This window comes from Loxodonta africana, chromosome 4 (assembly GCF_030014295.1).
Source record: "Loxodonta africana isolate mLoxAfr1 chromosome 4, mLoxAfr1.hap2, whole genome shotgun sequence".
NCBI lineage: Eukaryota > Metazoa > Chordata > Mammalia > Proboscidea > Elephantidae > Loxodonta > Loxodonta africana.
This window is the reverse complement of record NC_087345.1, coordinates 153,697,394-153,717,991: the sequence shown is the minus strand read 5'-3', so window position 1 is coordinate 153,717,991 and position 20,598 is coordinate 153,697,394. Positions and strand designations below refer to the sequence as shown.

The 20,598-nt window shown below is 38.8% G+C and overlaps 1 protein-coding gene across 5 annotated transcripts in view; it reads right to left on the bottom strand.

Annotated features, from left to right (window-relative positions):
• PRPF18 (pre-mRNA processing factor 18) overlaps positions 1 to 18,350 on the bottom strand; it is a 54,741-nt gene extending 36,391 nt beyond the window's left edge. For 3 of the 5 annotated variants that reach the window (XR_010321954.1, XM_064284872.1, XM_003410577.4), the window contains exon 1: positions 18,150 to 18,349. Coding sequence is in view for 3 of the 5 variants with exons in the window: in XM_064284872.1 (XP_064140942.1) it covers positions 18,150 to 18,215 (66 nt within the window). In the remaining 2 variants the exon portion in view is untranslated. Of the gene's footprint in view, positions 1 to 14,505; positions 16,658 to 18,149 lie in introns of those variants that run through there. The other 2 variants (XM_064284871.1, XM_064284873.1) reach the window with 2 other exon arrangements.
• Between the last annotated feature and the right edge of the window lie 2,248 nt (positions 18,351 to 20,598).

The following is a 20,598-nucleotide window of genomic DNA, read 5'->3' as shown; positions in this document are numbered from 1 at the left end:
GCCAACACTTGAACCTGCTGATGAGGCTCAGCATCAGTAAAACATCATGGGCCTCCTATGTGATACCATATGAGGTACATAACCAGCTGCTGTCGAGCCCACTACTGTTCATGTGATCCCACATGTGTCAAAAAAGAACTGTGTTCCAAAGGGTTTTCAATGGTTGATTTTTCAAAAGTAGACCACCAGGCCTTTCTTCTAAGGTACCTCTGGGTGGACTCTTAACCACCAACCTTTCTGTTAAGCAGGAGACATGTTAAACATCTGTACCTTCCAGGGACTCTGTGAAGTACACACTCACTGCCATCTGGTTCATTCCGGCTCACAGCAACCCTACAGGACAGAGTAGAACTGCTTCATAGGGTTTCCAAGCCTATAAATCTTTATGGGAGCAGACTGCCACATCTTTCTCCCTCAGAGCTACTGGTGGGTTTGAACCACTGACCTTTTGGTTAGCAGCTGAGCACTTTAATCACTGTGCCACCAGGGCTCTTTCATAAAGTATCTTTGTAAAATAAACTATAGACTTCAGATAATAATGATGTATCTGTATCGGTTTATCAATTGCAACAAACGTACCAAAGGAATGCAAGATGTTAATAATAGGATAAACAGTGTGAGGGGTATGTTGCAGTGAATTACTTAATATAGCCAATCTAGACACAGCCTTTGTAACTCCCACCAAATGACTGGGTGAGGACTATGAAATGAGGTGCTTGTAGCCTACCAAGAGGATTGAACAGCTTGCTAGTAATGTAAATAAGGTACATGGCACCTTGGGGAGGGGGACCATGCAAATAAGGTGTATGGAACCTAACAAGCAGATTGGTCAGTTTTGCCAACCCGCTAGGCTTAAAAGAACAGTCAATTCTAGAGCAGAGGGAGACCTGACTACCACCAGTAAAGAAGAGACAGTAGTGGAGCGTGTCCTTTGGACCTGGAATTCCTGCCCTGAGCCCCTCCTAGGCCCAGGAGACAGAGCTGTGACACTGAAGTCGGTAAGATAGCGAGAAGCAGTGGCAGAGAAACGGTGGCAGCAGAGACAGCAGAACAAAGCAGGAGGCTTGCTGGTGGAGCAGGTGCCTCCAGGCACTTGACAGAGCTAGACTCACTGACTCACTGACCCACACAGAGCGAGAGGGTTAAGCACCTTCAGGCCAAGGCCTCCTGGCAGAGTAGGGTGCCTTCAGGCACTTATTGGCAGAGCTAAGAGAGCTTTGTAACGCTTGCGCATGCAGCGCAGAGGCCAAGGGCCAGAAAGATATACGCCTGCAGGCAAAACTGACAAGTGGCTGTCCTAATTGAAGAACTGTCTCCTGAGCATTCCTGAACCTGAACTGTAACCTGTTACTTTGCTAATAAACCCCATAATAGTATTGTCTGTGAGTTCTGTGTGGCTACTGCAACTAATTATCAAACCCAGCAGAGAAGTAGACAATGCTGTGACAGGGACAGTTGGTGTCAGAATTGGTAAAAAGGTTGGAAGGAGGAGGGATATCCGACCTACGCACCACAAGAATTAGCCTTGGGCTGTTAATTTTGATTCTCTGTGCCCCTCATGAAGTTAGAGAAAGTTAGATGCTGCTCCCACCATGCCGTTTTTACAAGGGGGAAGAGGAGTACATGGGAACTCTCTACGTTCTCCGTACAATTTTTCTATAAACCTAAAACTGCTAAAAAAAAAAAAAGCACTCATTGAGAGCCCTATGGAGCACAGCTCTACTCTGACACACATGGGGTCAGAACTGACTCCATGCCAACTGGTCCTGGTAAAAACAACAATAACAACGTGCATTCCATGACCATGAACAGTTCATTAATATAGCGTCATCATTCCTTCAATCATGTTAAGGTTTTTAACGTTTATCTAAATAGGATACAAACATCATCGAGAGTCCTGCAAATACACACTGGAGATTCAAAATACAGCCATATGTGTGAAATCTCAAACCATGTGGAAAAGTCAACATTTTGCTGAAGAAGGAAAATAAACATTAGACTCTGAAGTAATATACCGAATTGTAGGGCACACAAACATATACCATTTAAAGAGAGACAGTGCTTTTCAAAGTGAAAGAACTGTAAAATGTCAATGAATTCTATTACCTAGACAATACCTTTTTCAAATGATGACAGTCAAAGTAGAAAACTAAATTAAAAAAATCACCCTTGCACAAGTGAATCCTATTTATTTTAAAATTATATATATAATTATATAAAATTATATACATATTTATAGAATAACACCAATCTTCCACAAACTCTCTAAGAAAATACAGTAAACCATTTTGTAACACTTTTTGTGAGGCTAACAGACAAAACAAGGCAAAAACATTATAAGAAAAGAAAATTGTAGACCAGTATACTTCACGAACATAGATATTAAAATCCCTAACAAAACATTAGCAAATTAAATCCAGCAACACAGAAAAAGGATAATCATGACCAAGTGAGGTTTATACTAGAAATGCAAGGGTGATTTAACAAGTAAAATAAATAAATAAATAAATAACCATATTAACAGAAAAAGAAAACCATATAGTAAGTACAGGAAAAACACCTGAAAAATTCAACACCTACTCATGATTAAGCAAAAATAAACTTTAGCAATGTCCTCAGTCTGATTTTAAAAAAAGCATCTAAGAAACCCTACAGCTAATTTTATACCTAATCATGAAATACTGAATGCTTTCCCTCAAGATCAGGAACAAGGCAAGGATGCCTGCTGTCACCACTTCCATTCAACATTAAATTGGAGGTCCAAGCCACTGCAATAAGACAAGAAAAATCAAATAAGGCATAAAGCCAAGAAAGGAAGAAATAAAGCTTCTTATTCACAGATAATATGATGGTTTATGCAGAAAGCCCTAAAGAATCTAAAAAATAACAACAAAATTAACTAATAAGTAAATCCACTAGTGGCTCCAGATGTAAAGTCAACATACAAAAAATCAACTGCATGTCTATAAACTAGCAGCAAAAAAATTTTTTAAATAAAACTTTAAAAATCCCTTTTTCCAAAACCATCAAAAAAGTTAGGATTAAACTTAACAAAATACACGCAAGAAAATCAACTGAATTCCTGGCACCTCTATACTGCAGACTATGGAACAATGTTGAGAGAAATTTAAGAAGATATAAATAAATGGAGAGCTATACCATGCTCGGGATTGGAAGGCTCAATGTTGTAAAGGTGCTAATTCTCTCCAAATCACAATGAAAATCTCAGCAGACTTTTTTTGTAGAAACTGACAAGCTGATTCTAAAATTTACATGGAAATACAAAGGTCCTAGAATACCCATAAAAAACCAAAAAACCAAACCCATTGCCATAGAGTCAATTCTGACACATAGCAATCCTACAGGACAGAGCAGAACTGCCCCATAGAGTTTCCAAGGAGCGCCTGGTGGATTTGAACCACCAACCTTTTGGTTAGCAGCCATAGCACTAGCAATCTTAAAAAAAAAGTTGGATGGACTTACACTTCCAGAAAGATGGAGTATATGTACTTCTCCTTGTCCCTCCTGCTAAGTAATGTTAAAAATCCTGGATATTATATATAAAATAAACACAGGAAGACCGTAAGGTGGAGTGAAAAAGACCAAAAGCCTTGGAACCCAAGGAACAAGACAGTAGCTTTAACTGAAAATTGCTCATCACACAAAGAACCAGGAAATCTCAACTTGACTGAGAAAAGACAATCAACAGACAACAGCATCAAGATGACACCAATGTTAGAATTATCTGACAAAATTTTTACAGCAGCCATCATAAAAAAATGTTTCATGCTAGCAAGTAGACATCTAAGATGTATGAATTGGTCTCAACTCACCTGGAGCAAAGGAGAACGAAGAACACCAAAGACACAAGGTAATTATGTGCCCAACAGACAGAAAGGGCCACATAAACCAGAGACTCTATCAGCCTGAGACGAGAAAAACTAGATGGTGCCCAGTTAGAACCGATGACTGCCCTGACAAGGAACACAACAGAGAACCCATGAAGGAGCAGGAAAGCAGTGGGATGCAGACCTCAAATTCTTGTAAAAAGATCAGACTTAATGGTATGACTGAGATTATAAGGACCCCACAAGTCATGGTCCCCAGACCTTCTGTTAGCCCAAGACAGGAATCATGCCCAAAGCCAACTCTTCAGACAGGGATTGGACTGGACTATGGGATAGAAAATGATACTGGTGAAGAGTAAGCCTCTTGGATCAAATAGACACACGAGACTATGTGGGCAGCTCCTGTCTGGAGAAGAGATGAGAGGGCAGAGGGGGTCAGAAGCTGGCTGAATGGACATAAAAATAGAGAGTGGAGGGAAGGAGTGTGCTGTCTCATTAGAGGGAGAGCAACTAGGGGTACGTGGCAAGGTGTATATAAGTTTTTGTATGAGAGACTGACTTGGTTTGTAAGCTTTCACTTAAAGCACAAATTATATATATATAAAAAAAAAAAGCTTCAACCAGCAATACAAACATCTTGAAACAAATGAATATAAAGTCTCAGCAGATAAATAGAAGATATGAAGATACAAAGAACTAGATAAAATTTAAGAACTAAAAAATACAACAAAAGAAATAAACTCGATAGGCTCAACAGTAAAATAGAATGGACAGAAGAATCAATAAACTTAAAGGCAAAACAATAAAAATCACCCAATCTGAACAATAGAAAGAAAAAAAGACTTGAAAATAAATAAGCAGGGGCCTGTGGGACTATTAACATTTGTGCCATCTAAGTCTCAGGAGAGAAGAAAGAGGGTGGCGGCTGGAAAAGCATTCAAATAAAATTTCCCACATCTGGCAACAGAATAAAACCACAGATTCAAGAGGCTGAGTGAACCCCAAACAGGATAAACCCAAAGAAATCCAAACCAAGACACATCACAGTCAAACTCTGAAAGATGAAGAAAAAGAAAAAAACCTTGAAATCAGCAACAGAGATACAATACAGACAGACCAATTTGCATGACAGCAGATATTTCATGGAGGCCAGAAGGAAGTAACACATCTTTCATGTGCTGAAAGAAAAGAACTGAAAACTTCGGGAATGATGGGGAAATGACATTCTCAGATAACAGAAAACTAATAGAATTTGCTGCTACCACACACACACACACACAAAAAAAAAAACAACCCACTGCCAGAGAGTCGATTCCGGCTCGTAGCAACCCTATAGGACAGAGTAGAACTGCCCCAGAGAGTTTCCAAGGAGTGCCTGGTGGATCTGAACTGCCAACCTTTTGGTTAGCAGCCATAGCTCTTAACCACTATACCACCAGGGTCTCCATTACTATCACACCTACTCTAAAAGAATAGCTATAGGAAGTTCTCAGAAACAGTAAGAAAATAATAAAAGGAACCCTGAAACATCAGGAAGAAGAACAACAGAAAGAGCAAAAATATGAGTAAATAAAATAGACTTTTCATTTCTTGAGTATTCTAATTATATTTGGTGAGTGAAGCCAAATTTATAACCATCTGGTGTGATTTTTAAGGTCTACAGAAGAAAATATTTAAGACAATTATAAATGGGGGGAGTAAGGGATGTAAAGCACAGTAAGGTTTCTATATTTCACTGAAACTGGGAAATATGTCGACACTGTAAGACTGTGATAAACTATGTATCTATAATGCAATACCTAGAATAACATCTTAAAACACTATACAAAGAGCCACATTCAAAAGCACTGTATAATCCAACATCACCCTAAATGGAGAGAGCCTGAAAACATTCCCATTGAGATCGGGGAACCAGACAAGGATGCGCTTTATCACCGCTCTTACTCAACATTGTGTTGGAGGCCCTAGCCAGAGCAATAAGGCTAGATAAAGAAATAAAGGCCATCCAGATTGGCAAGGAAGACGTAAAAGTATCTCTTTTTGCAGACGACATGATCTTATACACAGAAAACCCTAAGAAATCCTCAAGAAAACTACTGAAACTAAGAGTTCAGCAGAGTATCAGGATACAAGATAAACATACAAAAATCAGTTGGATTCCTCTACACCAACAAAAAGAACATCAAAGAGGAAATCACCAAATCAATGCCATTTACAGTAGCCCCCAAGAAGAAAAAATACTTAGGAATAAATCTTACCAGAGATGTAAAACACTTATACAAAGAAAACTACAGTACACTTCTGCAAGAAACCAAAAGAGAATTACGTAAGTGGAAAAACGTACCTTGCTCACGGATAGGAAGCCTTAACATTATAAAAATGTCTATTCCACCAAAAGCCATCTACACATTTAATGCAATTCCGATCCAAATCCCCATGACATTCTTTAATGAGATGGAGAAACAAATCACCAACTTCATATGGAAGGGAAAGAGGCCCTGGATAAATAAGGCATTACTGAAAAAGAAGAACAAAGTGGGAGGCCTTACTTTACCTGATTTTAGAACCTATTATACCGCCACAGTAGTCAAAACAGCCTGGTACTGGTACAACAACAGATACATAGACCAATGGAACAGAATTGAAAATCCAGACATAAATCTATCCACATATGAGCAGTTGACATTTGACAAAGGCCCCAAAACAGTTAAATGGGGAAAAGACAGTCTTTTTAACAAATGGTGCTGCCACAACTGGATATTCATCTGCAAAAAAATGAAACAAGACCCATACCTCACTCCATGCACAAAAACAAGCTCAAAATGGATCAAAGACCTAAATATAAAATCTAAAATGATAAAGATCATGGAAGAAAAAATAGGGACAACGTTAGGAGCCCTAATATATGGCATAAACAGTGTACAAAACATTATTAAGAATGCAGAAGAAAAACTAGATAACTGGGAGCTCCTAAAAATCAAACACGTATGCTCTTCCAAAGACTTCTCTAAAAGAGTAAAAAGACTACCTACAGACTGGGAAAAAGTTTTTAGCTATGACATTTCCGATCAGCCTCTGATCTCTAAAATCTACATGATACTGCAAAAACTCAACTGTAAAAAGACAATAATCCTATTAAAAAATGGGGAATAGACAATTCACTAAAGAAGACATTCAGGTAGCTAACAGATACATGAGGAAATGTTCATGATCATTAGCTATTAGAGAAATGCAGGTCAAAACTACAATGAGATTTCATTTCACTCCAACAAGGCTGGCATTAATCCAAAAAGCACAAAATAATAAATGTTGGAGAGGCTGTAGAGAGATTGAAACACTTATACACTGCTGGTGGGAATGTAAAATGGTACAACCGCTTTGGAAATCTATTTGGCACTTCCTTAAAAAGCTAGAAATAGAACTACCACAGGATCCAGCAATCCCACTCCTCAGAATATATCCTAGAGAAATAAAAGCCTTCACACGAACAGATATATGCACACCCATGTTTATTGCAGCACTGTTTACAATAGCAAAAAGATGAAAGCAACCAAGGTACCCATCAACGGATGAATAAATAAAATTATGGTATATTCACACAATGGAATACTACACAATCGATAAAGAACAGTGAGGAATCTGTGAAACATTTCATAACATGGAGGAACCTGGAAGGTGTTATGCTGCGTGAAACTGGTCAGTTGCAAAAGGACAAATATTGTATAAGACCACTAGTATAAGAACTTGAGGAATAGTTTAAACTGAGAAGAAAACATTCTTTTGTGGTTACAAGAGGAGGGAGAGTGGGAGGGCGGGAGGGGGTATTCACCAATTAGTTGGTAGATAAGAACTACTTTAGGTGAAGGGAAAGAAAACACACAATACAGGGGAGGTCAGCACAACTGCACGAAACCAAAAGCAAAGAAGTTTTCTAAATAAACTGAATGCTTTGAAGGCCAGTGTAGCAGGGGCAGGAGTTTGGAACCATAATTTCAGGGGACGTCTAAGTCAATTGGCATAATAAAATCTATTAAAAAAACATTCTGCATCCCACTTTGACGAGTGGCGTCTGGGGTCTTAAACGCTAGCAAGCAGCCATCTAAGATGCATCAATTGGTCTCAACCCACCTGGATCAAAGGAGAACGAAGAACACCAAGGATACAAGGTAATTACAAGCCCAAGAGACAGAAAGGGCCACATGAACCAGAGACTACTTCATCCTGAGACCAGAAGAACTAGATGGTGCCCGGCTACAACCAATGACTGCCCTGACAGGAAACACAACAGAGAACCCCTGAGGAAGCAGGACAGCAGTGGGATGCAGACCCCAAATTCTCATAAAAAGACCAGATTTAATGGTCTGACTGAGACTGGAAGGACCCCAGTGGTCATGGCCCCCAGACCTCCTGTTGGCCCAGGACAGGAACCATTCCCAAAGCCAACTCTTCAGACATAGATTGGACTGGACAATGGGTTGGAAACGGATGCTGGTGAGGAGTGAGCTTCTTGGATCAGGTGGACACTTGAGACTATGTTGGCATCTCTTAACTGGAGGGGAGATGAGAGGGTAAAGGGGGTTAGAAGCTGGCGAAAAGGACACGAAAAGAGAGAGTGGAGGGAGAGAGCAGGCTGTCTCATTAGGGGAAGAGTAATTGGGAGTATGTAGCAAGGTATACATATGTTTTTATGTGAGAGACTGACTTGATTTGTAAACTTTCACTTAAAGCACAATAAAAATTATAGAAAAAAAGCACTGTACATAAATCAAAATGGAATTTTAAAAAATGTTCAAGTAATCCACCTAAAGGCAGTAAAAAGAAAATAGAGAAACAAACAGAAAACAAAAAATAAATACTATGAGTAACCCATTAAGATGGTTAAACTTAATAAGACTGACCATAACAAACACTGGCGAAGATGTGGAGAAACTGATACTCTCATATAGTACTAGTGGGAATGTAAAATGGTACAGCCAGTTGGAAAACAGGCAGCTTCTTAAAAGTTAAACATACACCTACTATATGATCCAACAATTTCACTTTTAGGTATTTACATAAGAGAAATGAAAGTATGATCTCCACATAAAAACTTATACATGAATGTTCAGAGCAGCTTTATTTGTAATAGTTCCAAAGTGCAAACAACACAAATGCCCATCAACAGGTTAATGAATAAGCAAATTGTGGTATATCCATACAATGGAACACTAATCGACAACAAAAAATAACGTATGTATAACATAAATGAATCTCAAAAGAATTAAGCTGAATGAATGATGCCAGACAGGGCAGTGTACGTACTGAATGATTCCATTTACACAGAATTCCAGAAAATGCATACTAATCTACAGTGATAGAAAGCAGAGCAGTGGTTGCCCGTGGATACTGTAGGGGCAGGGTGCTGGGAGGGGCGGGAAGGAGGGATTATAAAGGGGCATAGGAAACTTCGGGGTGAGATGGACATGTTCACTCTTTTGATCATGGTGACGGTTTCACAGGTGTATAAATATGTCAAAACTCACTAAATTGTACATTTTCAATATGTGCAGTTTATATGTCAATTATACCTCAATAAGGAAGCCCTGGTAGCATAGTGGCTAAATGCTACGGGTGCTAACCAAAGGTTCAGCGGTTCAAATCTACCAGGCGCTCCTTGGAAACTCTATGGGGCAGTTCTACTCTGTCCTATAGGGTCGCGATGAGTCAGAATTGACTCTATGGCAATGGGTTTTTGTTTTTTTTTTAATATATATATACCTCATTAAAGTTGTTTTAAGGAATTAAGTAACAAACCACTAGCAAGGAGAGGGAAGAGGAAGAATAAGAAAAAATACTAGTAACAGTAATAATGGGACTAATGTATTACCTGATTTAAGACTTACTGTAAAGCTACAGTAATCAAAACAGTGTGGCACTGGCATAAGGATCAAGAAATAGATCATTACAACAGAGTAAGGCACCCAGAGTGAAGTCACACACAAGCATTTGACTTTTGAAAAAGGTGCCAAACCACCCAAAGGGAAAAGAAAAATATTTTCAGTAAATGGTGCTGGAACTAGGTATCTGTATGGAAAACAATAAGCCTCAACTCCTACCTCACGTCATATGGAAAATTTTAAAAACACTGAAACTCTCAGTTTTTTATAAAAGATAAAATCATAAAGCTTTTAGAATATAAGAAAATTTTCTTTGCAATTTGGGAGGGTAGCAAAGGTTTCTTAGGATACAGAAAGCAATAACTCAAAACAACTGATAAAGTGGGCTTTAGGAAAAGATTTGCTGATCAAAAGACACTACTGAGAAAATGAACACATAACTCACAGTCCAGGAGAAAATATTCACAAAACAGACAACAAAAAATAATGTATGTATAACATAAATGAATCTCAAAAGAATTAAGCTGAATGAATGATGCCAGACAGGGCAGTGTACATACTGAATGATTCCATTTACACAGAATTCCAGAAAAACCGTCACCATCTGACACAGGACTGTTATCTAGGATATATAAAGAACTCCTTCAATTCAGTAAGAAAAAAATAAATAAATAACTCAATTAAAAAAATACGCAGTTTTAACAAACACTTCACAAGATATATACAAAAAGATATACAAATGGCCAACACTACATACCCACCAGAAATACCAAAATTAAAAACACTAAACACAAATTGGTAACAAGAACGTACAGCAAGCAAACCCTCTTACATTACTGGTGGATGTATGACATGGTAGTTACTGAGGAAAATGGTCTGGCCGTTTTTATAAAACTAAATGTATAGGTACCCTATGATCTAGCAATTTCATTTCTGGGTATTTTCCTAAGAGAAAGGAAAATATATAAGACTCATACGAGAAGGCTGACAGCAGCTTTATTCGTAATAGCCAAATCCTGGAAGCAGCCCAGAAACCCATCATTAGGAGAACAGATAAACAAACTGGGTATATTCATACAATGGAATACTACTATGCAGTTAAAAATGAATGAAAACTGATGCATGCAACAACAGGAATAAAACATAAAGCATGCAACATGAATAAAACATAAAGCATGCAACATGAAAGAAGCTAGACATAAAACAGCACATAGTATGATCCCATGTGCGTGACATTCTAGGGTAGGCAAAACTAATATATGGTGGAAACAAATCAGAACAATGGTTGCTTCTAGGGATGAGAAGGACAGGAGTTGACTGGGAAGGTAAGATGATATTCTACATCTTGATACAGATTGGGTTACATAGGTGTATGCGTTTGTCAAAACTCACTGAACGGTACTCTTAAAATCTGTGTATTTCTTTATATGTAAATCTTTGCAAACACACAAAAAGAAATGCAAACAATGAACTCTAGTTAATGATATGCATGCCAAACTGTTTAGGGGTAGAATGTACTGATGTCTGGAACTTAGTTTGAAATGCATTTAAAAAAAAAAAAAAGATGGATTGATGAATTGAGAGAATAACGAACAGATGGATAGTTACATGATGAAGCAAATACAGTAAAATATTAATTGCAGATTTAATTGTAGAATCTAGATGCTAGGCATATGGGTGTTCACTGCACAATTCTTTCAACTTTTCTCTATTTTTGAAAATTTTCAAGGTAAAATGTTGAGAGAGAAAAATCTACTTTGAAGCAGATGTCAAAATATGATACGAACATGCCAACGAACTCCTACAACACTGCTTTTTCATTATGCTAAAAACTTTCAAAGGCTCCTAAGTGACAACTCAATAAAGAGAGGAGTTGGAGAGGATTAGAAAACTGTTCCAAATAAAGGGATGAACAAGCGTGAAAAAAAAGGCAAAGTCAGGACTGAAAAAAATGGAAGTTCAGTATAGCTGGAACACAGAATGCTAGGGGAAAATGGACAAATATTCGGGAGACACCAGCATAAAAATTATTACTTCTTGACCTTAATGAGCCAAAGATCCCTGTAACAATATCAGGAGCAAGAGGGAGGAAGAGGTGACATACATGCTAAACATAATATAAAATTCCAGGACATTCTGAAGCCTATCCAAAAAAAAATCCAAAGGCTCCATTAAAAAACCCAGTGCTGTTGAGCAGTACACTGATATAGACGGGAACTGAGGTCTAAAGGGAAATATGAGCTTAATAAAAGAGTGCATGTTCAAGGTGAAGAGAAAGTAGCCTAGGCCTGAACTTTAAGGAAAAGCGAAATGGAGGGGGAGGGAAGGGAGGAGACCAAAAATAAGAAGGCTGAGAAATAAAAGGAAAAACAGGAAGCTGTGGTATAAGAGATACCAAAGGAGAGTGACGAAAGAGGAACCAGTCAACAGTGTCAAATACTGTTAAGAAGCTAGTTAGAAAAACATGAGGACACTAGAATTTCTAACGAGGGTAGGTTCAGTACAGTGATGAGGGCAAAAGACAGACTGCATCAGGTTAGGGACTGAGTGGGAATTAGAATATTTTTTAAGAAGCCTGGCTGTAAAGAAAAAGGAACCATTGCTGAAACACTACCTTTTTAAAGATAAGAGAGACATGTGCACGTTTTAGTGCTGATGAGGATAAGTCAGTAGAAAGAGAGGCTGAAGATACCAGAGAAAAAGGGGACAGCCAATAACTGATTGGAAGGAAGACGGGTTGGTGCCCAACACGTAGGTAGGAAGGTATGACCCAAGATGTAACAGATACCTCAATGATTTTAACACTGAAAAAGAGGAGGAATTTCTTGCCTGATAACTTCTATTTTCTCTGTAAAACAGAATGCAAATTCCTTGAAGGCAATGGTGAGTACTTTTTTAATCCTCTATGGCACAGGGTAGTATCTTAAATATATGAAATAATAAATATTGGAAAAAACAAAGTTAAAATTCTACACAAAGCCCATTCTCATAAACACAGCTAGTAAAACTGTTAATCATTCCCCACAGAGTCCTGGAGCAGTTCTAGTTTTTCATATAAATGAGACTTTACTTTAAATGACGGTTCACAAATCCTTGGCCTCCAATGGAGGATTCTAACAACGCAGAAACAACATTCACCTCAGCGCAGGTATACCAGATAGAACATTTTAGGACAGGTGACAGGAGGATATTTTAGCAGCTTCTCTACAGTTTGACAGAAGGGCACTCACGAGCTAACTATTAACTATCCCGACTTCCACAGATGACCAGTAAAAACCTGGGCCACCACACGACATGACCAAAGGTGAGGCGGCTCTTCTGGAACAGCGGTACCATAGAGAGGCACTTTTCAGCTACAGACAGACTAATAAAACAATTTACTGATCCCCAACCAGCATTTAAAAAAAAATTAAACAGGACACGTGATAGAATCCCAAGTGTTAAGGTCAGAGCTGTTCCATGAATTCTTTTTCATATATATTGAACCAAAATAGAAAAATGTTTTTCCTACTGAGGATGGGGCAGTGCAAAAACATTCGAAAGTTATTAATGGACACGATGATGCAAAAAGATAAAAGCTATAAAAGAAACTGATTCTATGTAAAATTGTATAGCTGCAACTCAAAAGACTGTCTTCCCAGACATATAACATGAAGAAATCTTTAGTAACGCACTGTTCTCTGATACTACACAAGAGCACTCAGTTAGGAGTTGGCAGACATATCTATCCTGGCTGGCCACAGGACTATGAGAATATCACATAACTCTCTAAGCCTCAATTTCATCATCCAAGAAAACAGCATAATACTTGCACTATGCAACAATCAGAATTATTGAGAGGGTCAAATGAAATAACATATTACGGCCCTTTGAAAAATATAAATCACGTATATTAATCTAATTTCCAAATGCTTTAATTCTTAGATAAACTCTATCAAAACTAGTGAATATAAGTCAAAAACATTCAGTCTTTCAGCACACCTGGAAATGGGACAGATAGGGGTTCGAATTCACGTTCTATCTCTTGTTAGCCGTGTGACGCTGCGAAGGTGATGTAATTTACGTAGCTTTAGTTACCTCATTGTAAATGGAAATAATACAGTAAAACCTGCGAAAGCTGGAACCTGTGTAAACTGGAAATCTGTCAGAGAAGGAAAACTCAAGTTATTTCCCACCAATAGAGAGCAATAGAAAACTGGTAATATTATACCCTGCCAAAGGTGGAAAATTTTTGAGACCCCGAAAAACAAGGCAGTCTCATCAAGTTCTGGCTCTCACAGGTTTCACTGTAGTATCTTTATGGGATTGTCATACAAATTAAATGAGATATTAAATGTGAAACATTTAGCACAATGCCTAGCAGATTATTATTAATAGAAACTATGAAGTTCAGTATTTTAATTCCCATGTCATATACTCTTTGCTGGTCTGCAAGTGCTCTGTAATTGAGGAAATCAACCTTATCTTCTGGACCAGATTATCTGAGTAATTAAATCAACTGCTAAAAATGAAAGACATCCCTGGAAAGGTTTATATATGCTTATTATTATTTTTAGAAATTACAATGAAACAAAGTAATTTTTTTAAATGCTAACTTTTTTTATTGCACTTTAAGTGAAAGTTTACAAATCAAGTCAGTCTCTCATACAAAAACTTACACACACCTTGCTTTGTACCCCTAGCTGTTCCCCCCCAAGTGAGACAGCACACTCTTCCTCTCCACCCTGTATTCCCCGCGTCCATTCAACCAGTTCCTGTCCCCCTCTGCCTTCTCATCTTACCTCCAAACGGGCTGCCCACGTAGTCTCACATGTCTACTTGAGCCAAGAAGCTCCTTCCTCACCGGTATCATTTTCTATCTTATAGTCCAGTCCAAGCCCTGTTTGAAGAGTTGGCTTCAGGAATGATTCCACTCTCAGGCTAACAGAGGGTCCAGGGGCCCTGACCTCTGGGGTCCCACCAGTCTCAGGAAGGCCATCAAGTCTGGTCTTTTTATGAGAATTTGAAGTCTGCATCCCACTGTTCTCCTGCTCCATCAGGGATTCTCTTGTGTTCCCTGTCAGGGCAGTCATCGGTGGTAGCTGGGCACCATCTAGTTCTGGTCTCAGGCTGATGTAGTCTCTGGTTTGTGGCCCTTTCTGTGTCTTTGGCGTTCTTCATTCTCCTTTGCTCCAGGTGGGTTGAGGCCAATTGATGCGTCTTAGATGGCTGCTTGCTAGCTCTTAAGACCCTAGATGCCACTTGCCAAAGTGGCAAGCCGAACGTTTTCTTAATACATTTTGTTATGTAAAAGGCTATTATTTTTTTTAGATTGATCCGTTTCTACAATTATGCGACTGTGCATGTTGCAGACCCTGAGGGATGAGCTGAGTACTTCATGAACCCATTTTTCCTCTAAAGCACTTCAATTTCAACACCCTCCTTCTTCCTGATTTCAACTATTCATTACTTTTAAAATGTTCCCAAACCACTCAACAAAAGAAAAAGGTCCCTGGGATAGAGATAAAAATATTAAGTTACAGATTTGGATATGCTTTTTCCCCCTTATCTGTAAATTAGCATTCTATTTTATTAGCTCCATTTTCCTAGTTGTTTTAAAGTTTCAATTATTATTATAAACTCTGCCATCCAGCAAAGTAACAATCCCAACTTACTTTGAGTCTACATAATCATACTCTACACCCAAAGACATACATCAGAGGTTCTCAAAGTGTGGTCCACAGATCCCTAAGGGTCCTCAAGACCCCTTGAGAGAATCTGTGAGGTCAGAGCTATCTTCAATACTAAGATGTTACTTGTTTTGTTCACTCTGTTGACACCTGCACCGAGAGTGAAAAGCAACGGTAAGTCTGCTGCAACCTTAGCAAGAATCAAGGCTGTGGCACTGAATTGTACTGGTAGTCACTGTATTCTTTGCTGTTAAGCACTCATAATTGGGGGGCAGAGGGCAAGTTACTTAACAATCTCCTAGATGAAGCAGTACAATTAATTTTCTTAAATCCTGATCTGTGACCACATCTTAATATCCTGTGTACCAAAATGGGAAGTATGTATAAAGCATTTCCCCTTTAAACCAAAGTATGATAGTTGTTTGAAGGACAAGCATTTGTGTAATTGAGCTGCAAACTAAACCAGGTACTTTTTTCATGGAACACCGTTTTTTTGTTTTGTTTGTTTTTTTTAATTGTGCTTTAGGTGAAAGTTTACAGCTCAAGTTAGTATCTCATTCAAAAATTTATACACACATTGTTCTGTGACCCTAGTTGCTGACCCTATAATGTGACCCCACATGCCTCCTTTCCACCCCAGATTTCCTATGTCCATTCAACCAACTCCTTTCCCTTTCTGCCTTCTCATCTTACCTCCAGACAGAAGCTGCTCATTTAGTCTCATGTGTCTACTTGAACTTCTTTAAGAAGCACACTCTTCACGTTTATCATTTTATGTCTTACAGTCCAGTTTATTCTTTGCCTAAAGAGCTGCCTTCAAGAATGGTTTCATTTCTGGGTTAACAGAGAGTCTGGGGGCCATGTCTTATGTGGTTCCTCCAGTCTCAGTAAGACCAACAAGTCTGGTCTTTTTACTAGAATTTGAGTTCTGCACCCCACTTTTCTCCTGCTCCATCAGGGATTCTCTGTTGTGTTCCCTGTCAGGGCGTTCACTGGTGGTAGGTGGGCACCATCCAGTTCTGCTGTCAGGCTGATGGAGTCTCTGGTTTATGTGGCCCCTTTTGTCTCTTGGGCCAAAATTTTCCTTGTGCCTTTGGTATTCTTCATTCTCCCTTCCTCTAGGTGGTTTGAGATCAATTGATGCATCTTAGATGGCCGCTTACTAGCTTTTAAGGCCCCAGACGCCACTCAGCAAAGTGGGATGCAGAACAATTTCTTAATAAGTTTTGTTACACCAATTGACCTAGATGTCCCCTGAAACCATGGACCTCAGGCCCCCCTCCCACCACCCCCACCACACCCCACACTGTCCCTCGAAGTGTTTGGTTGTGTTCAGGAAACTTCTTAGCTTTTGGTTTTGTCCAGTGGTGCTGACTTCCCCTGTATTGTGTGTTGTCCTTCCCTTCACCTAAGATAATTCTTGTCTACTATCTAGTTAGTGGAAATCCTGGTGGCATAGTAAAGAGCTACGGCTGCTAACCAAAAGGTGAACAAATTCTAATCCACCAGGCACTCTTTGGAAACCCCATGGGGCAGTTCTACTCTGTTCTATAGGGTTGCTGTGAGTTAGAATCAACTTAGCGGCAGGGGGTTTCGTTTTTGGGGTTTCATCTAGTTAGTGAATTTCCCTCTCCCTCCCTCCCCATCCTCATAATCATCAGAGAATGTTTTTTTCTGTGTTTAAACCATTTCTTGAGTGGAACACCATTTTTACTGAAAGAATAACTGAGGAGCAAAAAAGAATAATTGAGAAACCATGGTTATTCAGACTTGGGTATCTGGCAAACCATTTTCCAAAAATAAACAAACTTAACCTGTCACTTCAGGGAAACCGACAGCATTTGTTCTGTATGATAAACTTCAGCTTTCAATCTGCCACCATGAGCTAGACAACTTCCCAATACTTTTCTTGTGAGACAACAATGATATTGAAGAATGTGGTATTTTTACATTACGTAATGAAATGTGTCAACATTAGAAAGATCTGCATAACTCCACAAACCAATATTCCTTCGGCTCACTGAGTTATGCAGATTAATAAAAATATAATTTTTTTTATATTCCTCAGGAGGTATAATTTCTAATACGGTATCAATAAGTAGCAGGTAATTAAAAGCTCTTTGAGGTTTTCAATAATTTTTAAGAATGTAAACGAGTCTTGAGATCTAAAGCTTTGAGAACAGGTGATGAAAGCTATTGCTAAACAACAAAGTAACGGAGATCAATTTAGGAAGTTCCTAAATTCTTTCTCCTCTTTTTTAATATCTCTCCAAAACATTCTTAGTCTTTCCACCAATGAAGAGCTAACCAACAGACTGTGGTTCTGAAGGAGGAGAGGGATTAGAGTTGAGGAATATACTAAAAAGACGGAAGTTTTAGTGGAAGGAAGAAATCAAAGAGTAGTTCTGAGACTGCCCGTTCTGTTTCAGTTGAGCAGAACACTTTAGGAAAACAATAGAAAAACTGGGGCACATTCGAAGAATACAGATGATGAGTGGGCCCAGCGAGGGAAACTTTGGGGTCGGCGAGGAGACTGACAACATCTTGGGGCTTCCTGGAATTTCCACGCTTCCATCCCTAAGGCTGCCGATTCGATGTCGGTGAATGGACCTAAAAAGGGTTGTTACGGGGAAGTGGCGGAGTTCTTGCTCAGCCCCATATCCGCCCCGAACCCTTTCAGTACAATAAACCTCTAGCGCCCCCCAATACACACAACTCCCTGATCCCCAATCCCTCAGGACCCCGAAGGTTCTCACCACCAACAGGTTCCTGTCTTCTACCAGTTGCCGCTTCCGAAGGATCTCCGATTTGAGAATGTCCATCCCGCTGCCCGGGTTCAAGCTCGAGTTCCCCTCCCCTGCTCCTTGGGAACAAGAAAACCTCACTTAACCAACAGCCGTGAACCCACTACCCTAGGACAACAACTGACAGGAACCGCTTCCGGCGGAAGTTGAGGTAAGGCAGAGAGAGGAAGAGAGTGTCCCAGGGCGCCTGTTGTTGACGAAGCCTCTGCGTTCTATCGCCCCCTAGTAGTGCCCTCCGGCAGCGCGCCTGTAGTTTTTACCGGTAGGAGTATAAATGAACTTGTACTGAAAACCCTAATCAGAGTTGTGCTGTCGACATGCTGTATTTTTTAACGATATATTATTGTACCTGCTTGACTTAGCGTGGAAACCCTGGTGGCCTAGTGGTTAAATGCCATGGTTGCTAACCTAAAGGGTTTGCAGTTCAAATCCGCCAGGCGCTCTTTGGAAACTCTGTGGGGCAGTTCTACCTGTCCTGTAGGGTCGCTATGAGTCGTAATCGACTCGACGGCGCTAGGTTTGGTTTTTGGTGGTTTGATTTAGCACAAGTATAAAAGCCTTCTTGTAGCCTCCTCGGTTATGTTAATTAAGGTAAGAGCCTCAGAAATTCATATCAGGGTCCCTAAAGTTACCTGCTTGCCAAAATTAATTATGTAATAGAGTGTGAGAAAAAGCTGAATGATAATACTAGTTCATGGGTATAGAGCAAAAGGGCAGTGTTCGTTGCAAGCCTGTTAAAGTTTCCTGTAAAATTAAGCAACCACGTCCATTTAAGTCATTTCAGAAATAAATGTGTCTCTACCTGCTCAGTTCTAGGTTGCTTACATATCTTGAAGATAATTGGACATTTACCTCAAGCTAACTGAGATAATCTTACTGGCCATGTGCTCAGCAATCAAGATTTTCAATGACATGATTAGCGAAGATGTAACCAGAAATTCTTTTCTTTCTTGTTTAAATCCAAACCAAGAAGAAAAATTAAATTAAGGAGAGAAGTTATGTTAGAAATTTTTAAAAAACGAGACCCTAAAAAGTGTTTAAAACACATTTAGCTTTGGTTCTATGCCATTGGAGCTTTTTAAAAATTCTAGTTAAATCATAATTGAACAGAATTTGACATGTTATTTTTTCCCACTCAAAAAGGATAAAATATCATTCACTTCAGTCAATTTATAATTAGCCAGTTTTGTCAAAATAAACGATGATAGAGAATTGTTCATTTAAATTTAGGAAGCTTTGTTGTGTGTGTGTGTGTGTGTGTGTGTGTGTGTGTGAGCATTATATTTCATCTAAAAGATATCTAAGCTTTCCCAGAAATAAATCAACATGGGAAGTTAACTCACTGTCTGACATAAGATTCATTGATAATTTTTAGAGCTTTGAAAACTTAAGATTTTTATAAAGTAAAGGTCTGTGAATTAAAGATGGTAAGAGTCTTGCATGAATATCTATTTCCTGGGTCACTTATAATTCCATAAACAATAATAATTTATTAACATTTTCTCAAGTTAGGGACTAGAGATTATGACACAAAAATCTTAAGGGTCGACATGGATGATAGTAATATAATGGAAGTTTATGGAGAACACAACAGAATCGTTGGCAAGATAGGATAGAATCAAGGTAAACTAGAGAAGGCCACTAGCCACCCTAAAGAGGCTCCTTTTAAATTTTACACGTCCATTGATTTTGATGTTTATGTAAATGCATGCATTAAATCCTTCGCTCTATAAGGCCTGCGTTCAAAAAGTGACAGAGATGAGTGATTGAGCAAGCAAACTGATGAGCAAGCTTTTCAGTATAGAAGGGAAAAAAAGATGACCAGGAGAGTTTAGAAACACTCAAAAAAAAACAATCAGTCCTGACTCTGAAAGAGAATGTATCATTTTAAAAATATGAATCTCATTTTCATCAAAATAGGTATTTAAAAAACAAAATGTTCGAAACATCCCAAATGTCTTAAAGGGGAGAATGTTTAAGTAAGTTACAGTTCATACATTCAATTGAATAACATGGAACCATTAAAAACCATGTTTCAAAAAATATTCAATTGTATAGGGATGCTCATGTTATAATGCTTATTGAAAAAAAGTAGAATAATGAAACTATAACTATAGGTCTCTGGGCAGAGCAAATGGTTCACGCTCGACAACCTAAAGGTTTGTGGTCTGAACCTACCCAGCAGTACCATGGGAGAAAGGCCTGGTGATCTGCTTCCATAAAGATTACAGCCAAAAAAACCGTTATGGAGCAGTTCTACTCTATAACACATGGGGTTGTCATGAGTCAGATCTGACTAAACGGCAGTTTTTTGTTTGTTTTTAATTATAGCATGTGTAATGGTTAAGATTGTGTCAACTTGGCTGGGCCACGGTTCTCAGGGTTTTGGCAGTTGTATAGT